This window comes from Bufo gargarizans, chromosome 1 (genome assembly GCF_014858855.1).
Source record: "Bufo gargarizans isolate SCDJY-AF-19 chromosome 1, ASM1485885v1, whole genome shotgun sequence".
NCBI classification, from domain to species: Eukaryota; Metazoa; Chordata; class Amphibia; order Anura; family Bufonidae; genus Bufo; species Bufo gargarizans.
This window is the reverse complement of record NC_058080.1, coordinates 69,574,821-69,590,818: the sequence shown is the minus strand read 5'-3', so window position 1 is coordinate 69,590,818 and position 15,998 is coordinate 69,574,821. Positions and strand designations below refer to the sequence as shown.

The window sequence follows — 15,998 nt, the reverse complement described above, 5'->3', positions numbered from 1 at the left end:
CCGTGGCTCCGATGTGGTGGTCCAGCCAGCTGCAGCAACCTCTGCATCCCCCAGTGGCAGGCACCCGATTTCAGGCAGTCAAGGCTCCACCACCTCAGCTGAAGGGAGCTGTCTGTCCTTCCCATCATCTGCTGGTCCTGATGCTCCTGCTCCTCCTACTACTTATTGTCAGTCATTCCGTCAGCAATCATCACCGAAGCGATTTCCAAGAGACAACAGTATGTGTGCACTCATCCAATGGAGCAGAAGCTGAATGTGCTCTTGGCCAAGTTGCTGGTGCTGCAGTCCCTCCCTTTCCAAGTGGTGGACTCTGCACCTTTCAGAGACCTGATGGCTTGTGCCGAGGTGGAGAGTCCCAAGCCGTCATTTCTTTGGCAAAAAGGCAGTACCAGCCCTGCACACGTATGTCTGCCAAAGTGCACGGCCGTGCCAACATGTGGAGCTGTAACTACAGTCAGGGACAATACATGTCCTTTACAGCCCACTGGGTAACAATTCACAGTGCCCCTCCAGCATACCACGTGCAGGGCACCGCGGTGTCATGCTGTTCTGCACCTCATTTGCCTGGGTGAACGGAGTCACACAGGGGAGGAACTGCTCCGTGTCCTTCATCAAGCAATCAAATCCTGGCTTTCTCTGCGGCAACTCAAAATCGGAACGATGGTGACTGACAACGGGAAGAACATTGTGTCGGCGCTGCGTCAAGTAGGGCTGAGCCATGCGCCCTGCATCGCACACGTGTTCAATCTGGTTGTCAAGCGGTTCCTGAAGTCTTCCCCCCATCTGCAAGACATCCTAAAAATGGCCAGGAAACTATACATGCACTTCAGTCACTTGTACACCACAAAGCACACCCACCTTGAGCTGCAGTGGCAGAACGGCATCCCCCAACATAGGCTGATATGCAACGTTTCCACCCGTTGGAATTCCACCCTCCATATGTTGGACCGACTATACGAACAGAAAAAGGCCATAAACGATTTCTTGATGATCCAAGCGGACAGAAGTACTCCCCTGTGTAACTTCGATGTCAGCCAGTGGCAGCTCATGCGTGACACCTGCCATTTGCTCAGGCCCTTTGAGGAGGCCACATTATTTGTCAGTTTCCAGAACTACGGGATGAACAACGTCATTCCACTGCTTCATGTCCTGGAACAGATGCTGGTAAATCTGGCTGGTCAGGGGACTAGAGACGTGGCGTCTAGATCTCACGGCCACATGAGCCCTGTTGGGGCTGAACTAGAGGAGGAGGAGGACATTGGAGCACAAGCAATTGGTGCAAATTGGTGGTTTTTCTACACAAGTGACAGGAGAGGAGAAGCAGGAGCAGCCAGGGGATCTACAGGGCAAGGAGGAAGATGAGACAGAGGACCCAGACACATCGTGGCAATATGCAGTGGAGATGAAGGCAGGGAGACCCTCCGAGTCAGTTGCACAAACATCCCGATGCATGCTCACTTGCTTGCCTAGTGACAGCTGAATTGTCACCATTCAGCAAAGGGATGACTTCTGGCTCTCTTCCTTGTTGGACCCTCATATGGGGTCTTTTTTACTCCCACTGAGAGGGATGACAAACTGAACTACTATAGAGACATCCTATGTAGTCATTTGGCAGTTGCCTATCTGCGCTATGCACTTAAAGGGAGCCTGTCATGTGGATATTTGATTATAATCTAACTAATTATATACAATCATTACCTACTAAAAAGTGCCTTAGATGTATTCACTTACTGGTGTGACAGATGGTTACCTCATAATATACACACAAAGATGCCGCATGCCGCATGCTAATGAGCTGATTCGAGTCCGGCGTGATGTCATTGAGTCCAGCGTATATTTAATTCAGAGCTATAGCCACTCCCCTGCCAACCTGCTGCTGATTCCTATGGAAACAAACTGTCATTCAGCAGCAGGTGGGTGGGAAGAGTCAGGAGCTCATGAATATTCATGACTCATCATTATCAGCTGGAGCTTTTCAATACAAGATGTTGGCAGATTGACTGGGTCAATTAAAGAAAGCTACCCAGCATTTTGCTAAGCGAATCAGCCACTTATTTATGTTGCCCTTAGTTAGGACACCATAAAACTGGTTACAGGTTCCCTTTAAGTAAAAACTTGCACAAAACTGCAGTTTTTTCAGGTGGCTCCACTTGATCTTCAGTTTATTTTGTCTTTTCTCACCACCTTTTCAATCTCTGTACCGACTAGCAACGAGCATATTCATTTCCTCCACAGTATATAGATTGACCTGCGGCCACCGCTTCCATGCACTCCTTTAAAGAGGAAACCAACATAGAGCAGACCCATAGGTAAAAGCATTCGGTATACTTTATTATACTCACAGTTTTTTTCTTTCAACATCGCATATACAATAAAAATGCTGCCTGACCCCAGGAGCGAAATTTGGGTCGGCAGCATTTTTATTGAATATGCGATGTCTGTACAGAGATTGAAAAGGCAGTGAGAAAAGACAAAATAAACTGAAGATCACATGAAGGAGCCCATCTATAAAGTCAGTCATTTTTTGTGCAAGTTTCGACTTAAAGGGACACTGACAAGCCCTATAAACATATTTAGTTATTCCTATGCAGTCATAGATCTATTAAAGTGTATTCCAATGATATAACAGTACCCCCTGTCCGCATTGTAAACCATGTAAAAACAGCTTTATATTCATCTGTCAATCACATTTATTTATGCCCAAGGGGCGTTTTTTCTCATACCTTTGTGCCCAGCCGCGCCTCAACTGTCGATTCCTAGCGCCGCCAAGCTCATTATTATTCACTGCGCTGGGCGGCTCTTCCATTCCCCGATCCTGTCACCCGAGAGAAGAGTTTCTTGGCCGGCGCAGGCGCATTAACCATCTGAATTTCTGATGACATCAGCGCTCTGAAGCGCTGGATACGAGTGCCTTGGTGGAGAGATCGGACGCAGGCGCATTCAGTTACAGGCTTGGGAGGGTGTCGGCGCATGCGCAGATGGTCCGATTGAGGCCGATGCCCATAAGTATCTATAGGGCATGCGCGGGAACTGACAGGATTGGGGAATGTAAGAGCCGCCCAGCGCAGTGAATAATAATGAGCTGGGCGGCGGCGGCTGGGCACAAAGGTAGGAGAAAAACTGCCCTTTGGGCATAAAGAAATGTGAAAAAACGCCCCTTGGGCATAAAGAAATGTGAAAAAACGCCCCTTGGGCATAAATAAATGTGATTGACAGATGAATATAAAATTGTTTTTACATGGTTTACAATGCGGACAGGGGGTACTCTTATATCATTGGAATACACTTTAATAGATCTATGACTGCACAGAAATAACTAAATATGTTTATAGGGCCTGTCAGTGTCCCTTTAAAATGTAACTGCCGTTTAATTTTTTATTCCCTAATGGTAGAGTACACCCTGCTGTATAAGTGCTTTTGTGATTTAAAATTTGATCATTTTCAGTTTTACCTGCTTATAACTCCCACAAATGCATGCTACTTTCCTATTCAGCAGCTCTCCTCTCACAGCGTTGCCATGTGCAGTCCGTCTTCTCAGTATTATAACAAGACTGATGAGCTCTGGGAGAAGGAGCTCAGCCCTGATAGCATGGAGCTGGGCTGAGGCAGAAAGTGGAGGGGAGGGATACTATAGATTGTGATACCTTCTCAATAGTAGCAGCTAGAAATATGCAACTGGTCTTGTTTGAAAGCTGACAGTCCAGGCTTTCATACAAACCCACGACAGCTCTAGTCCAAGCAATAGAGGATAAATCACTGTTAGAAATAGAGTCAGGAATAATTGCGGGTGAAATTTGCTTTTACTTTCACCTTCATTCACAGCATCCCATATTCTATAATTGAGATCTTCCCCTGTACTGAACAGATTTATGTTTTTCTGGTATTGTCTGAAAGCTTGGACAGACAATACAAAGCCCATATTTCTAGCTGGTACCAAACCAGAGATATAGGCAGCTAAAGCAGCCCCCCAGGGACAGCTGACTATTAAGGGCTGTTTCATACGAGCGAGTCCATTGCGGGAATCACAGCCAAATGTGTGAGTGTGATCCTCTGCTCTGATTCTGTGGAAAAAAGGTCATGCAGAAACACATAGCATTATAAATCATGATAAAGCCGTGCGCTCCTGCAAGTCCAGAGCGGAGGATCACACTCACACACGGAGCGCGATTCCCGCAATGGACTCGCTCATGTGAAACAGCCCTAAGAGGTTAAAAGAAATGCTTATTGATTTAATGTAATTGCAGGGCTTGTCTCTGGTTAGCTGTATGTGAGGATATACACTGCTCTGGGTACTGTGGGAAGTTATCTGCGTTGTGATTGGTCCTGCTAGTTCATGTAAGGAGAGCAAGGGCTTATGGGAAGTGAGAGAAATACAGAATGGTCTCAAGAAAGGGCAAAGATCATCACAGGAAGAGCAGCAGAGTCCATCTTAGGAAGTTGCTAAAAATAGAGGCACAGAGAATTATGGTTGCTAAGGGTTGAATACAGATATCAGAAAGCTTCATGAATATCTTTCCTTCAGAATCACATATGTTAGGAATTTCATTTTTGGTAGTGAAATGGCAGTTACACTTTAAGTGCATAGCGCTGACCTAATACTTTATATTCCTTTTTACATGCTTGAACTATAGAAAGTGTGGACCTATCTTCCTGCTTTTAGGACTGCAGCTAAAACCTAGCACGAGAAATTAACACCAGTTTTAGTGTATAAAGTTGCCTATCTGCGCTATCGTCTATCCTCTCACAGGTCTGACCGGGGGGGGGGGGGGGTCCTCTGCGCTCACATTCCTCTGCCATGGCTGCTGTGGCGGGGGGGGGGGGGGGGTAGGAGCAGTTCCAGCTCCATCAGCAGCAACTTGAGTCTAGAGTCGCTGATGAGCAGCTTTCTTAACCCGCCTAGTGAAGAAACTACTCACCAGCAGCAGCTAGACCTGGAGCAGGACCTGAACCAGCAGGTGGTGGCATACTAAGACAGCACCCGGCCACCCCACATTGAAAATCCGCTGGACTACTGGGCAGCCAAACTGCATTTGTAGCTGCTACTGGCCGAGTTTGCCCTGGAAAAGCTGTCCTGCCCGGCCAGTAGTGTGGCATCAGAACAGGTGTTTAGTGTGGCGGGGGCCCTAGTTACCCCAAGAAGAACTCGCCTGTCCACCCAAAATTTGTCAAGATGAATCAGGCGTGGATCAGCCAGGATTTCCACCCACCAATGCCTGATGCATCAAACTAGATCATCCATGGTACCACACAAACACTTTGACAAAAGAGACCGATTTCTTCTAGCTACCTGCCTCAGCTACTATTCTGATGCGGCCACCTGCCTGATGCCAAGTTCTCTTTCTTTCACCCATCTTCAGTGGGTACTGGTATTGCCACCCACCTCCACACTATGTCACCTTGCCACTCTGTGGTCTCCTCATGCTGCTGCCACCTCCACACTATGTCACCTTGCCACTCTGTGGTCTCCTCATGCTGCTGCCACCTCCACACTATGTCACCTTGCCACTCTGTGGTCTCCTCATGCTGCTGCCACCTCTACACTATGTCACCTTGCCACTCTGTGGTCTCCTGATGCTGCTGCCACCTCCACACTATGTCACCTTGCCACTCTGTGGTCTACTGATGATTCTTCCACCTCCACACTATGTCACCTTGCCACTCTGTGGTCTCCTGATGCTGCTGCTACCTCAACACTATGTCACCTTGCCACTCTGTGGCCTCCTGATGCTGCTGCTGCCACCTCCACACTGTCATTGTGCCACCCTGTGGCCTCCTCCTGATGCTGCTGCCACCTACACACTGTTATTGTGCCACTCTGTGGCCTCCTGATGCTGCCGCCACCTCCACACTGTCATTGTGCCACTCTGTGGCCTCCTGATGCTTCTGCTACCTCCACACTGTCATTATGCCACCCTGTGGCCTCCTCTTCATGCTGCTGCCATCTCCAGACTCTGTAATTTGGCCACTCTGTGGTCTCCTCATGCTGCTTACACCTCACCACTATGTCATAGGGCCACTCTGTGGACTTCTCATGCTGTTCCCACCGTCCCCACTTCATGACTGGTCCATTATTTTGCCTTTCGGTCTGGCGGCATCATCATTTATTTGACCCTTCTTCTGATCTGTCAGAAGTAAAGAAAAATGAGATGCACAACGGATCCAGTCTATGTAACTATTTTGCCCAGTAGGGTTAGAAAATTATTCTTGTTCATTCTGCCAGAGCCTTGTTAATTCTGAAGTGTTTAATGTGGTTACATTTTGTTTTTCCTGTTACAAAGACATTGTGGAAAGCATCCTGGGAGAGAGAAGCCTCCAGTCTCCAGGACACATCAGCAGAGCTGTCCTTTTGCATATCTCCTCAAACTCCACCATCCTTGTAAAATCATATCTGGTGAGAAATCTAGCTTTGTTTCAGGGACATATGTTATGCAGAGCTGTTCAGCTAGTTGCAATTGTTACTCAGGGAGTTACTACTGTTAGCTAGACATGTAATCTTATGTACAGGCAGACATTTTACCATGTGCTTCAGTGTTAATGCAAATGTTGTAGTACATGCTATCTATACTTTATACTTATACATGCTGTGAGAAATATGGGTTATCATTTTGTGGCAGCCCTGATTGTCATTTGACTCACCTTTTGGCATGTACACAGTCAGTGTACATGCAAAATATGTTCTCACCCCCCAGCCATCTGATGTCAGCTAGCAAGGGAGGAAGCCCCAGGGGTCCAGGCTTCAAGGAGGCCCCAGGTGGATAAAGTCACACCTCAACCAGCCAGTTTGGAGGCAAGCTAATCCTGCAGGAAAACCCTGAGCAGGAGGTCTCAGCCCTTGCCCAGGATCAATGATACCTCCCAGACATGTTGGCATCTACATTTCATAAGAAATTAAGAACCGTCTGTCCATCCCAGGCATAATTCGGTTATCTTTTTGCAATCCTGGGGCAAAGCCAAACGTCCACATGGTCCTGGCTTGAGGCTAGGATGCTCGGGAGGGGAGATATACATATCTCCCCACAGAAACCACATAGCGGCACCATGACTCTAGTTGTAGCCGGAACCCAGGTGGATCAATTGGGCCCGGAACCATCTTCCTATGACATTCTGGTCTGGGGCTATGAGCTCTAAGGGGTTTTATGGGTCATTTGCTGCCAGCACCAGAGAAGGAGGGGTGGACCCTACCCATAGGCGGGGAGGGGAGTGGCCGGCTACAGGTCATAAGCCCATGCAAGCCAGCGGGCGGTGTCTTTTCTGAAGGGGATTACATCGTGTCAATGTGTTTGGAGAGACTAGGAACCAGCTGACATCACTGCCCCCACGTGAATGCAGCCAAGGACTATTCCAACCTTATCACCCTAAGGAACTTTCATCTACCCGGTAACTGACTTTTGCTTGGCTTAACCTTGTTGTACCTATATCACCTGTATCTGTAACCTCAGACCACTGTGTATATCCTCTGTGTATATTGTGTTATATCTAGTGTGCCCTTAAGGCGATTAAATATATAATTTAATCTTGTGCTATCTTGTATCTCGATCACGAATCCCCACATCCGTTTCGGCCTAGTTAAAAGCTACCGCGGGTTGGTTTCTCACCCTATATAATCCTGTTAACGGACCGGGCTTATATCAAGCGAGAAGCTGGTGGCAGATTTCCCGGGCTGAGGAGGCGCTGTTTTCACTGCGACAGTGAAAAGGCTCTCTCAGCTTGTCGCCTCTCTGTGCCCGCATGGACAGGAGGTGTCTGTGTAAACTGTACCAAGCTGACCTTACCTGCTCCTCTGGAGGGTGTAACATTACGCGTTGGTAACAAGTGACCATACTGCGTCTCGTGAGCTCGACGTAGGTGAAGTCAAGCAGGCACGAGGCGTGGTATTCTTCACACATGATATTTGTATTCTTGTAGTTTCACCAAACAATCCTGTTTTTCTAATCAATCAATCACATGTACGACCTGTTGACCAATAAACAAAGTAGACTACAAAGAACAGTCCTTTTATTTGGAAGACAGGAATGGTTTATGCTGAATGTTAGACTGCACACTGTGTGAACGTGTATGAAGACAGAACAGTAACAACTGTAAGGCCTGCATGACATGTTCCCTATTTTGCATCAGAATTGGCTTATGATTTGGTAGCCAAAAGCAGGAGTGGGTAAAAAAACACAGAAGACATGCAAATATTCCATTCACGTGTTATATTTTGGATCCACTCCTGTTTCTTTTGGGTTTAGCAATACTGATGGATTACTGACCAATTGCTGACCGAGTGAAGGCGGATGCTCCACTGACAGGATCAGTTTTTTGGGGGTTATAGTTCTGACGGATCAGAGGAAGGGTAAAATTATCAGTGACGTCAACACAAACTTACTGCTGACACCCTCTCCACTCTGTCAGGGGGCTCTACTTGTATAAGCGTTTAATAGAACAGGTTCTGTAGACATCTATGAGGAATCAGCTGCGGACGGTGTAAAAGGAGTGCGCTTGTTCTTGACGCTAACATTGAGTCATCGAGTTCACACTTGAGTTATTTGGTCAGTTTTGGCCCCGTGAGTGCCCAAATAAGTGATTCTAAGAGCAACGTCTGTCATCTGCATGTCATACTGACTCAAGGCAGACTCCCTATGCGTGTTACTGCAAGGCACAGTGTTCTACACCACTATAAATGCTCTCTGCAGGCAGGAAATAGCCATTTTTTAACGCGATTCGCCACAAATAAATTTGTATCGAAACAAAATTTTGGGGAAAAATTCGGTGAACTGGCCGAATCAAACTTTTGGGAAATTCGCTCATCTCTAATGTGCATGTTTCCCCCGGCCTTACTGACTACAAATTAAGACAGGTGTCTTGAATAAACCAGGTTGTAGAGTACAAAATATTCACATCTCTGCAATCAAGATACTGCAGTATACTCAGCATTTCCATCATTTGCGTACAATTTTAATCAGATTTTCTGTATGTACTTATTTATTTACAGACATCAACCATCATTGCTTATATACCTTATAAATATTAGCAAAAAAATAAAATAAAATGTTTTGCTCTTTTATTCACACTATGTAGAAACAAGGCTGGACTTCTTGGAATTGAGAAAGTTCCGCTTCTTTTTGGGCCGAGACTGAGGAGTGGGGGAAACACTGGGAACTCGGAAAATAAACAGTTTTTCTCCAGTATCTGAGACGTTTAAAGCTTCTGCGCTTCCAAACTGGTCAAAGCGCGGGCCAGTCTGGAGGAGCCTGGAGAGACTGTCCGAGTGTGAAAACGAGACGCGCTTCACGGGCCGTAATCTCTTCTTTTTCAGGATGCTGAAACACAACAAATAAAAAAGAGTGAGGGATTCAAGTCCCAGAATGACCAAACAATAGAAACTACTACAGAACCTGCACAATCCTCTTAGCCTTGCAGTTTTTTGGGGATCCATGTTAGACCTCAACAACAATATGGCAACAGCAAGTATTTAACATTATCAAATGATTGGACAACCCCAGTCCATATTCTTCTATGAGCCAGAGAGGAAAACGACTAACAGGCAGCAGCTCTCACTGGCAGACTCAAGTTGTCCATGTATTTCATGGTTGGTCATTCATCTGATAACAGCCACTTAATGGTAAATTTCCAATGTTTCCACTAGACTAGGCCATCATACAGCCAACATTCTCACTACTGTCACACACTACTATACAAACCCATCAAATGGTCAAAATTGTGACTACTGGCATCCAGAGCCATAATACACCCAATATTGTTACTGCTGGTATCCAGAGCCATTACACAGCCAGCATTGTCACTACTGGTATTAAGAGCAATCATACTCCCAACAATGTCAGTATAGGTATCCAGAGCCATCACACACTCAGCATAATCACTGCTGGCATCCACAGTCATAATACACCCAAAATTGTCATGACTGGTATCTAGAAATATTGAACAGCCAATATTACTAAATTCTGAATGCCAAGATACAGCACGTGGTGACCATGTTTCATGGTGGAATCTGGAACCACCGAATAGCCAGCATTCTATGGAATAAAAACAAACACACAGACAAAATACTCACTGCTCATATCCCAAACCAATAAACATTCTCAAAAACCAAGAACTATCGTACAGCCAACACATTTTCTGCTGAATTGGTATTTTAATTGCACACAGATAAGTCTTCTATAGGTGTCAGTCACACAGCTACAGTCATGTGAAAAAATTAGGACACCCTTTGAAAGCATGTGGTTTTTTGTAACATTTTTAATAAAAGGTTATTTCATCTCCGTTTCAACAATACAGAGAGATTAAAGTAATCCGACTAAACAAAGAAAACGGAAGAAAAGTCTTTTCAAGATCTTCTGTAAATGTCATTCTACAAAAATGCCTATTCTAACTGAGGAAAAAGATAGGACACCCTTGCCCCTAATAGCGAGTGTTACCTCCTTTGGCTGAAATAACTGCAGTGAGACGGTTCTTGTAGCCATCTACCAGTCTTCGACATCGGTCTGAGGAAATTTTACCCCACTCCTCAATGCAGAACTTTTTCAGCTGTGAGATGTTTGAGGGGTTTCTTGCACGTACAGCCCTTTTCAAGTCACCCCACAGCATCTCAATGGGATTCAAATCTGGACTTTGACTTGGCCATTCCAGGACTCTCCATTTCTTCTTTTTCAGCCAATCTTTGGTTGATTTACTAGTATGTTTTGGGTCATTGTCATGTTGCATGGTCCAGTTCCGCTTCAGCTTTAATTTTCTAACTGATGGTCTCACATGTTCTTCAAGCACCTTCTGATACACAGTAGAATTCATCGTGGATTCTATGATGGTGAGCTGACCAGGTCCTGCTGCAGCAAAGCAGCCCCAAACCATGACACTTCCACCTCCATGCTTCACAGTTGGTATGAGGTTCTTTTCTTGGAATGCTGTGTTTGGTTTACGCCAAACATGTCCTCTGCTGTTGTGTCCAAATAATTCAATTTTGGACTCATCTGTCCAAAGAACATTATTCCAGAAGTCCTGGTCTTTGTCAACTTTATCCCTGCAAATGTCAGTCTGGCCTCGATGTTTCTCTTGGAAAGCAAAGGTTTCCTCCTTGCACACCTCCCATGCAAGTTAAACTTGTACAGTCTCTTTCTGATTGTAGAGGCATGTACTTCTACATCAACAGTAGCCAGAGCCTGCTGTAGTTCTCGAGATGACACTTTAGGGTTTTTGGAGACCTCTTTTAGCATCTTGCGGTCTGCTCTTGGGGTGAACTTGCTGGGGCGACCAGTCCTGGGCATGTTGGCAGTTGTTTTGAAAGCCCTCCACTTGTAGACTATCTTCCGGACAGTGGAATGGCTGATTTCAAAATCTTTTGAGATCTTTTTAAATCCCTTCCCAGACTCATAGGCTGCTACAATCCTTTTTCTGAAGTCCTCTGACAGCTCTTTTGCTCTCACCATGGTGCTCACTCTCACTTCAACAGTCAGGAGCACACCAAACTAAATGTCTGAGGTTTAAATAGGGCAAGCCTCATTCAACATGCAGAGTAACGATCTACTAATTATGTGCACCTGGTGTGATATACCTGTGTGAGATCTGAGCCAATTTAAGAGGGAATACATGTGAGGGTGTCCTATCTTTTTCCTCAGTTAGAATAGGCATTTTTGTAGAATGACATTTACAGAAGATCTTGAAAAGACTTTTCTTCAGTTTTCTTTGTTTAGTTGGATTACTTTAATCTCTCTGTATTGTTGAAACGGAGATGAAATAACCTTTTATTAAAAATGTTACAAAAAACCACATGCTTTCAAAGGGTGTCCTAATTTTTTCACATGACTGTATATGTGCTAACTAACTAACAGCCTATTGGTGGTACTATTAGATCAGGTGGATTGCTTAAAGGGGTTTTCCAGGAATTAATAAAATGACACTAATCAAATATTACTTTATTTAAAATATATTCCCAAATACCTTTCTTTAGCTATAACGGCTCATTTTCTCTGGGGAGTAATCATTAGGAGAAATAAAATGGCTGCAAAACCTGTCCTAATTACATAGCAGGACAAATTACTTCAGAACACTGAGCTCAAGAGCTGCCTCATCCTCCTCTCTGCTCTGCTTGTCAGGGATTATGATCCAGAATACAGATGATAAGATCTTCAGCTGAATCTCTGAAGGAATGGAGTTCATGAGGAGACATGAAGTACAGAGAGCAAGCAGAGCAAAGAGGAGGATGAGGCAGCTCTTCAGCTCAGCGCTCTGAAGTAACATGTCCTGCTGTGTTATTAGGACAGGTTTTGTGTGTACTAATAGGATGGCGCCCATTTTCTTTACCATGATGATTGCTCCCCAGACAAAACTAGTCATTATAATCAATTAAAGATACAGGTATATGGCAATATATTTATAATAAAGTAATATTTAAGTATTTTCATTAGTTTTCTTTTCTTAATTCACAGAGAACCCCTTGAAGACAATGAGAACCCTAGAAGTGATTTGAGAGCTTACAGATTTTCACCAAAATATCAATGAATACCTCATCATTTTTGCATCATGCAGCCTGGCCTTGCGATGTTGGGTGGGAATAGTGTGTCAGTATTTTGTAGGGTGAACTTAGAAGGTGCTAACCATGGGTCTGACTAATAGTGTTATAACAGGGTACAACCACAGTTAACACACACTTTCCACCATCTTACAAAGTGTTGTACATATGTTCTTTGAAAGACTACATAAACGTATTAGCTCACGGACCTTATATGGAGGACACCATATTGTGTAGAGTAGTTGGCAACAGAAATAAGGTTTTCTGGATGCCAGATTACAGGAGACAAGGTGTCAGTCGGCGAGGGCCATTTAATTAAGAGTCCTATGCTGATGTGATTTGAATGTTGGCCGCTAGGATGACTCTCCACAACATTGGTAATTAGGGGTATAGCCATTGCCTAAAGGTACAAAGGTAGGGGTACAGCCATGCTTTGCTGACACTCATAAACCAGTGCCTGCTACACCTAGTTAGGTTGTAAGTTATAATAGGGGGTATCTTCCCTACAGACAGTACGGCCAAAATCTGGCTGTTGCTCATAATCTTCTGAGCCTCGGTAAGAGACTGCTATAGTATATCCAGAGTTAAAATTGCTATTCTGCAACTGTTTAAGAAGATCCCACAGTGAGTGTAACCAGCAAGCATATTGTACCACGTAAAGTGACAGTAACTCTCAAGTGTGCTGTACCTCTGCGTGAAAAAAGGACAGGCTGTTCGCCAACATAATGTCCTACACATAACCGTGCCACTGACACCTTATAGTGGTCATATCCATGTGCAACTCATGTACTAAGTATCTTTATAAATGATGGGTGAGGAAGTGGATGGTCATCAGCATTTTTCACCAGTTTGACCTCCGTGGAATCCTGCTGGGAGGTGGTATTGTAAGGCTACTTTCATACTAGTGTTTTTGCTGGATCCGGCAGGGTTCAGCAAAAACGCTTCTGTTACTGATAATACAACCGTCTGCATCCATTATGAATGGATCCGGTTGTATTATCTTTAACATTACAAGATGGATCAGTCATGAACTCCATTGAAAATCAATGGGGGACGAATCAGTTTTCTATTGTGTCAGATTGCGTCAGAGAAAACGGATTCGTCCCCATTGACTTGCATTGTCCGTTTTGCTCCGCATCCCATGACGGAAAGCAAACCGCAGCATGCTGAGGTTTGATCTCCGGTATGAGAACGGAACGGAATGCATTTTGGAGTATTCCATTCTGTTCAGTTACATTTTGTCCCCATTGACAATGAATGGGGACAAAGTGTAAGCCTTTTTTTCCGGTATTGAGACCCTATGATGGATCTCAATACCGGAAAATATTAACGCTAATGTAAAAGTAGCCTAACCTTGCCTTGAATCAGCAAGTATGATCACTTTCAGTGATATATCTACAGTCATATATACACTCGCTTAATCATTACAGAATTCCAGATCTATAGTCATGGCTACCCCGGAAGCAGGGCCGGCGTCAGCACCCGGCACACCCGGGCAAGTGCCGGGGTCCACTCGTTTCCTCACTTCAAAATTGCGGCAGCCGCAGTCCCTTTAAACATTACCGGGCAGAGACATACTGCTGCTGTGCTGTCTGCGCATGATGTCACTGCACAGGATCTCATGGCCTGTGGAGCGTCTGTGTGTGAGTACAGTGGGATCAGCAGTAATTCACATGTACAGACAGATTACATATTGAGCAGGAGGACGGATCATAGCAGGGGCGGGGGAGGAGCTTATCAGCAGAGGACAGCATAGGAGCAGAAGAAACCAGCAGTTTTATTATGATCAGGTGACCAGTTACATGAGGGGCTTGGCAGTGTGTGGCATGGAGCTGGCCAGTGAGGGAAGGAAGTGGTGAGTAACTGGTTTCAGACACAGACAGTAGTTCTCCCTTTGCTGAGCCTTAGTTGCACTGACATGCTATTGCTGGTAAACAATAATGACAGGCTGCTGAGGCTGGACATGCTGAGTCTTGTAGTTCTCAGAGAACTACAAGGCTCAGCATGTTTAGCCTGTCATTACTTATTACCAGAGGACAGTACTGGGAAGGCGTATAAGGGCAGAGAACTACAAGGCTCAGCATGTCCAGGCTGTCATTATTGATTACCAGAGAACAGTACTAGTGGATAGTATCTCTGCTATACTATTCATCAGTACTGAGCTGAGCCTTGTAGTTCTTTGCTCTTATGCTCCCTCCTAGTACTGTCCTGTGGTAATCAGTAGTGACAGCCTGGACATGCTGAGCCTTGTAGTTCTCTGCCCTTATATGCCTTCCCAGTACTGTCCTCTGATAATCAGCAATGACAGACTGGACATGCTGAGCCTTGTAGTTCTCTGCCCTTATATGCCTTCCCAGTACTATCCTCTGATAATCAGCAATGACAGGCTGGACATGCTGACCCTTGTAGCTCTCTGCTCTTATGCTCCCTCCTAGTACTGTTCTTTGGTAATCGGTAATGACACAGGCTGGACATGCTGAGCCTTGTAGCTCTCTGCTCTTATACGCCTTCCCAGTACTGTCCGGTGGTAATCAGTAATGACACAGGCTGGACATGCTGAGCCTTGTAGCTCTCTGCTCTTATGCTCCCTCCTAGTACTGTTCTTTGGTAACCAGTAATGACACAGGCTGGACATGCTGAGCCTTGTAGTTCTCTGCCATACTCTCTACCAGTACAGTCCTGTGGTAATCAGTGATGAGAGGCAGGCATAAGGATTGATTCACATATATCCACTCTGTAGCCTGTTCTGTCTATTGTATTTGGCACCATATATAAGGCTACTTTCACACTAGCATTAAAGTTTTCCGGTATTGAGGTCCGTCATAGGGGATCAATAACTGAAAAAAACGCCTCCATTTTGTCCCTATTCATTGTCAATGGGGACGAAACGTAACTGAACAAAACGCAATGCTCCAAAATGCATTCCGTTTCGTTCAGTTGCGTTCCCAGACTGGAAAGAAAACCGCAGCATGCAGCGGTTTTCTTTCCGTCCTGGGATGCGGAGCAAGACGGATCTGTCATGACCCCCAATGCAAGTCAATCGGGACAGATCCGTTTTCTCTGGCACAATCTGACACAATAGAAAACAAGATCCGTCCCCCATTGACTTTCAGTGGAGTTAATGATGGATCCGTCTTGGCTATGTTAAAGATAATACAACCGGATCCGTTCATAACGGATGCAGACGGTTGTATTATCAGTAATGGAAGTTTTTTTGCTGAACCCTGCCGGATCCAGCAAATACGCTAGTGTGAAAGTAGGTTAATACATGCACTTTTATTGCCTCGTGTTGTGGTGAAAAATATCACAAGGGGCCCACTGAGGCTTTATCGCCCAAGGGCCCACATGAACCTTGGAGCCGGCCCTGACCAGAAGCACCACAAGGCCGAGTGACTAGACTTTCCAGCCCAGCAGCTCAGCCGCAGATGAAGTGGCAGAGTAATTACTAGACCCTTTCAAATAAATTACAAAGAAAACCCAAAGCTCTGCTCTC

General features: G+C 45.2%; 1 protein-coding gene across 1 annotated transcript in view; it reads right to left on the bottom strand.

Moving 5' to 3' along the window:
- Positions 1-8,706: 8,706 nt before the first annotated feature.
- Positions 8,707-15,998, bottom strand: part of EVC2 (EvC ciliary complex subunit 2) — a 193,812-nt gene continuing 186,520 nt past the window's right edge. The window contains exon 22 of the mRNA XM_044282668.1: positions 8,707-9,302. Within this exon, the coding sequence (XP_044138603.1) occupies positions 9,053-9,302 (250 nt within the window). The 3' untranslated portion in view covers positions 8,707-9,052. The remainder of the gene's footprint in view (positions 9,303-15,998) is intronic.